Raw genomic sequence first — 5,234 nt, 5'->3', positions numbered from 1 at the left:
CTCCCGCCCGCAGGTGGCTGCTCTCAGGCACAGGGGCAGCTGGTGGGCGGGTGGGGCGGTGGGTCCCACTAACCCTCCTCGCCGAGGCCTTTAGACAATAAGCTCAGGGCAGATGGGATGAAGTGAAAGCTCTAAAGCTTCTGCTGACAAGCGTCCTGGCCAAAGCAGCACTGACCACTGCCCACCGGGAGGGGCTGCCCCACGGGCCTGCCCAGGCCTCCCTCCCTGCGGCTCGGCCCCCCAGGAGGACCGGGCAGGGCCTCCATCCTCACCTACAGAGACAGGGGCCCTCGCCCGGGGCAAGGTCGCCAGCTACTGTGCAGACATGTGGGCTGGGGACCCGCGTACTGGCCCATCCACAGGTACCGCTGCCCTCCCCGCAGCTCAGGACAAGAAACAGGCCCGGGAGACGACTCAGGACAGGAGACGGCCAGTGGGGAGGGCTCAGGACAGGAGATGGCTAGGGGGGAGGGCTCAGGACAGGAGATGGGTCATGGGGGGAGGGCTCAGGACAGGACAGCCAGGGGGGAGGGCTCAGGACAGGAGATGGGTCATTGGGGGAGGGCTCAGGACAGGAGACAGCCAGCGGGGAGGGCTCAGGACAGGAGATGGGTCATGGGGGGAGGGCTCAGGACAGGACAGCCAGGGACAAGGGCTCAGGACAGGAGATGGGTCATGGGGGGAGGGCTCAGGACAGGAGACAGCCACGGGGGAGGGCTCAGGACAGGAGACGGCCAGGGACAAGGGCTCAGGACAGGAGACGGCCAGGGGGGAGGGCTTAGCGAGACCCCGCAGCCCTTCCCTTTCCTGAAGGGACCAGAAAGCGCCCTTATTCTCCTCACAAAGGCCCGATTTGGGTCTCAGCTCCAGCGGATCGGGAGCTGCTGCCGCTGCCCAGGGCGGGCGGAGGGCCCCTGTGATGCGTTTCCAGCTCCAGGCGTCAACAAAGGCGGCTTTCTCCTCCCTCCAGGGCCAAGGGTGCGGGTCCCCTTGAGCACAGCCCGCGGGACGGCTGGAGGGTCCTTTCCCGTGAGAAAGACGAAACCCTGAGGGTCATTCCAGGCGGCCCAGAGGACACCCCACCCCAGGGTCAGTGAGGAGCACAGGGCCTCGGGGCTCTGGGAAGGTCACCCCTCCAGTGCTCCTGCCTGGACCACCAGCCGGGACAGGGCCCCACGAGGAGGGGGGCGGTGTACCAGCGTGGAGCAGGGTGGTCACCTCGCTGTGCCAGCTCACGTGATTCCTGAAAATCATCTCATCTTTCCTCATTTCTCAGAAGCACCAACTGACTATTCTCTTCTTTAAAAAGAATTTTACTGAAACGTAACTGGGTGTCAGGTTGCCGAGTGTGACATGGCTTCCATGGGGGAGCAGTGGGGAGGAGCTGCGGTCACAGTAAGACACGCCAGGAAGTGCACAGGCGTCCCAGTGTTCCCGGGCAACCACTTCCTCTCCCATCCACACGGTGTGAGACTTCAAGCGCCCAGCTTCGTCCACGAGGTACTGCCCATGATGTTATTTTGGGGGTGCGAGGAGGTATGGGGGTCCACTTTGCCCTCTTCCAGGACACAGGCTGAGAGCACGTGCCCCCTGCCATGTGCCGGCCCAAGGCTTTGCCCTTTTTGGTTCTTGAATGGAGCTGTCTGCCTTGTTCTTGATTTGTGAGACCTTCATATATTACCAGAGGCCCGGTGCACGGAATTCGTGCACGGGTAGGGTCCCTAGGCCTGCCGGTGATCAGGGCCGATTAAGGCCTTCCTTCTGGCTGCCGGCCAAGGCCTTCCTTCGTTCCGCACCGCCCCCTGGTGGTCAGCACGTCACAGTGAGTGATTGAACTCCCGGTCTCCTGGTCGAACTCCCGAGGGGACACCTGGCATTTTAGCCTTTTATCTACACAGACGGCTGTAAGTCCTTTTCAGGTCTGAGTCGTGCACACACCTCTGCTTACTCTACGGGTTGCCTCTTCACTCTCCTAAGGGTGTGTTGGCCTTTTTTTTTTAACATATATATTAGGGATGGCCCTTCCTCTGCTGTGGGGGCGGGGCCGCACCAGCCCAACCCAGTTGAGAAGGCCAGCGTGGGTGCCCGAGGGAGCGAGGCCCCCACCGGCCAGCACCAGCGCCACCAGTGCCCTCACCGTCTGCACCGCTCCGTAGCGCTGAATGGCGTCCGAGAGCTGAGCTTTCAGGCGATCCAGCTGAAGCCGCTCCTTCCGCAGGCCGAAGTTCTATCCACTGAGCCAAACTGGCCAGGGCGGGTGTGTCGGCTTTAACAAAGTCAAGGTCACCAGCCGTCTTCCTTGTGGCTGGGGCTTCATCAGCGGGAAAGACGCAGCAAGCACCTTCCCTCAGGCTTGGAGGGGTCTTCCCACTGCTCCTCGAGAATCAGATGTAAGTCTTACTGCTCCTCTTTAAATAACGTGACTTCTTTCTGAGGCTTTAATCGGCTTTTACGGTTTTATTTTTGCCTTTCTTGTTCAAAACTTTATGACGCTGTGACAGGACACATTTATCCTACTCGTCGTAGAGCTGAAGCGTTTGGACACTTCTGGAACATTCTCAACCGGCACCCCTTCAGCCGCTGCTCCTTTCCCGCACCCTCGCCCCCACCCTCGCTCATCTAGGCCTCGTGACACTCTTTTCCAGGTTGTCCTTCAGCTTCTACGCACGGGAGGGTTGGGCTGATACAAGTCAGCGAGTGGAACTGCCAGCAACTGCCCCAGACCAGGCCCAGCCACAGACCCAAGGCCCAATACCAACTTTATTTTAGATGTTTTTATTGATTTCAGAGAGAGGAAGGCAGAGGGAGAGAAAGAAACATCCACGATGAGAGAGAATCATGGACCGGCTGCCTCCTGCACGCCCCACACTGGGGATCGAGCCCACAATCCGGGCACGTGCCCTGGTCAGGCCTCGTACTGTGACCTCCTGTTCATAGGCCGACGAACAACCACTGAGCCACGCCGGCCGGTTGTCAAATGCCAACTTTTTAAAGGTCACTTGTCCAGGCCGACCCCTGCGAACACGGCCCTGCCCTCAGCCCCTCCTGCTCTTCCCCGGTCCCCTCCGTCACGGCCACAGCGAGTCCCCGGCACCCACCTGCTGCCGGCCCGTCTGCGCCGTGGGAAGCAGAGCTCGGGACTTCTCCGCAATTGTCTGTTGGAAGCAGCGCAGCGCGGCAGGGGGACGAGGGAAGAACAGAAAAGGCAGGAGGAGAGGAGAGACGGTCAGACAGGCAGGCAGCACCGGGGGATGCCTGACAGCAGAGCACGGCCGCTCCCCAGGGTCGCGGGACAACTGGGCACGTGGCCGCCCTGCCCAGGACGAGGACTGTGGGACAGCGTGCCCGGGCACAGGACTCCCTGGCCTAGTTCCCCACCATCACAAGGGGCGACACCTGGCTCCCACCTCCTGGGAGGCCGTCATGCGGACATCTCCCGGGCGGCACCCGAGGGCCCCATCCTTCCCTGCCCGCGGGGGTCACCCCACAGGGATGGCCCTTCCTCTGCTGTGGGGGCGGGGCCGCACCAGCCCAACCCAGTTGAGAAGGCCAGCGTGGGTGCCCGAGGGAGCGAGGCCCCCACCGGCCAGCACCAGCGCCACCAGTGCCCTCACCGTCTGCACCGCTCCGTAGCGCTGAATGGCGTCCGAGAGCTGAGCTTTCAGGCGATCCAGCTGAAGCCGCTCCTGCTGCAGAGAGAGAGAGAGAGAGAGAGAGAGAGAGAGAGAGAGAGAGACCGCCTCACCCCAGCACCTCACACCCAGCTCGGCTCCAGGCACAGCCAGTATCACCATGGACACTCACCACCCAATCACCGTGGACACCCTAATACGCAGCCTGGTTCCCAGTGCAGCGGAGCTCTTGGCATTGGCACTTTGTGCCCAGGCCTGAGCGCCGTGCACGCAGACCTGCCCCACACCCCTGGCCCTCCCTCACTCCCACCCGCAGACGCCTCCGCCCGCCTGCCGGCCCCTCACGGCCTCCGGACATACCCGGGAGCAGCCCCGCAGCAGCTCCGCCAGCCGCTTCACCACACTGGTGCTGGTGGCGATGGTGCGGTTGGTCTCCTGCTGCGCCAGGTGCCTGAGGCGGGCAGGGGTGGAGGTGGGCGCGGGACCCCGCAGGGAGACAGGAGGGCAGGAGACATGGAGAGGGGAGAGGAGAGGAGAGGGGAGAGAGGGAGACCAGCAGGAAGCAAGAGGCCAAAAACGATGAGGGAACAGGAGGAATGGCCGAGGGTCAGGGGAGGGCGGAGGGCGCCAGCAGGCCCACAGGGACAGACAGATGGAACGGGGAGCAGAGAGCAGAGGAGGGACAGGAGAGGAGGACACGGTGACTGCAGGTCGGGAGCCTCGCCAGGACCCTCGGGCCCACTGAGTCAGCGCCTGCACCCCCACCCCCACCCCCACCCCAAGGGGGCCCCAGTCTCCAGCCCTCCCTGGGGAAAGGCCCCGGGGGGTCAGCACGGCCGGGAGCCTGGGGTGGGAGCCTCAGAGGAACTGGGCTGGGCTGGCCCTGCAGGTCTGAGGTGCCAGCACCAGGAGACGGGACGCAGGGCCAGGCCCCTCCCGGCCGAGCCCCACAGAGTCCGAGTCTGTGGCCTGGAAGGACCGGGGAGGCCAGCCCTCGCCTGCTTGCAGCTGCCCCTGCCCCTCGGACTGAGTAACCCCCGAGGCAGAGCCAGCCTCAGGCCTCCTGCGGACACGCACGGCGAGGGCAGGGCCCTGGCCCGGCTTTGGCCCCGGCAAATACGAGGACACTCCTGACCCGTGAGCTACAGCCGGTGGCCCTGCTCCCTGCAGGACCCACATGCAGCACACGGCTGACAAGGTGGCCGCCCCTCAGGTACGGAAGCCCCGGTCCCCAACACCCAGTCCCAGAGCACGTGAGCGCGGCTCAGAGAGGAAGAGGGCGTTCGCCGTTGGGGGGCGGAGGGGGGGGGGCTCTGCAACTCTTCGCAGGCTCTGGGGCCCCAGGCAAGCTCCGCCTCCTGGCCGCGGTTTCCCGTGTTAAAGGAGGGTTGGGCTGGGTCAGCTGGAAGGGCCCTCGGAGCTGGGCCGGTGGGCGAGTCTGGGCCCGAGAGGCGCCCTGAGAAGGAGCGCCAGGTCGGTGGACCAGGCAGCCAGGTGATCAGGGCTGATTCCAGGAGCCCCGCCCTCCTGCCCCTCAGCAGGCCCCCAGGTCGGCGTGCAGTCCCTGCTCAGGGCGCTGCCCTCTGAGCCTGGAGACGGGAG

At 64.3% G+C, this 5,234-nt stretch overlaps 1 protein-coding gene across 1 annotated transcript in view; it reads right to left on the bottom strand.

Moving 5' to 3' along the window:
* Positions 1–5,234, bottom strand: part of TSNARE1 (t-SNARE domain containing 1) — a 35,431-nt gene that overhangs the window by 29,587 nt on the left and 610 nt on the right. Inside the window, exons 2-4 of the mRNA XM_014539980.1 lie at positions 3,993–4,083; positions 3,615–3,689; positions 3,073–3,155 (exon numbers count right to left, since the gene is read on the bottom strand). Coding sequence (XP_014395466.1) covers positions 3,073–3,155; positions 3,615–3,689; positions 3,993–4,083 — 249 coding nt within the window. The remainder of the gene's footprint in view (positions 1–3,072; positions 3,156–3,614; positions 3,690–3,992; positions 4,084–5,234) is intronic.

Source organism: Myotis brandtii, unplaced genomic scaffold (assembly GCF_000412655.1).
Source record: "Myotis brandtii unplaced genomic scaffold, ASM41265v1 scaffold2325, whole genome shotgun sequence".
NCBI lineage: Eukaryota > Metazoa > Chordata > Mammalia > Chiroptera > Vespertilionidae > Myotis > Myotis brandtii.
The sequence above is the reverse complement of the archived record's forward strand: the minus strand, read 5'-3'. Positions and strand labels throughout refer to the sequence as shown.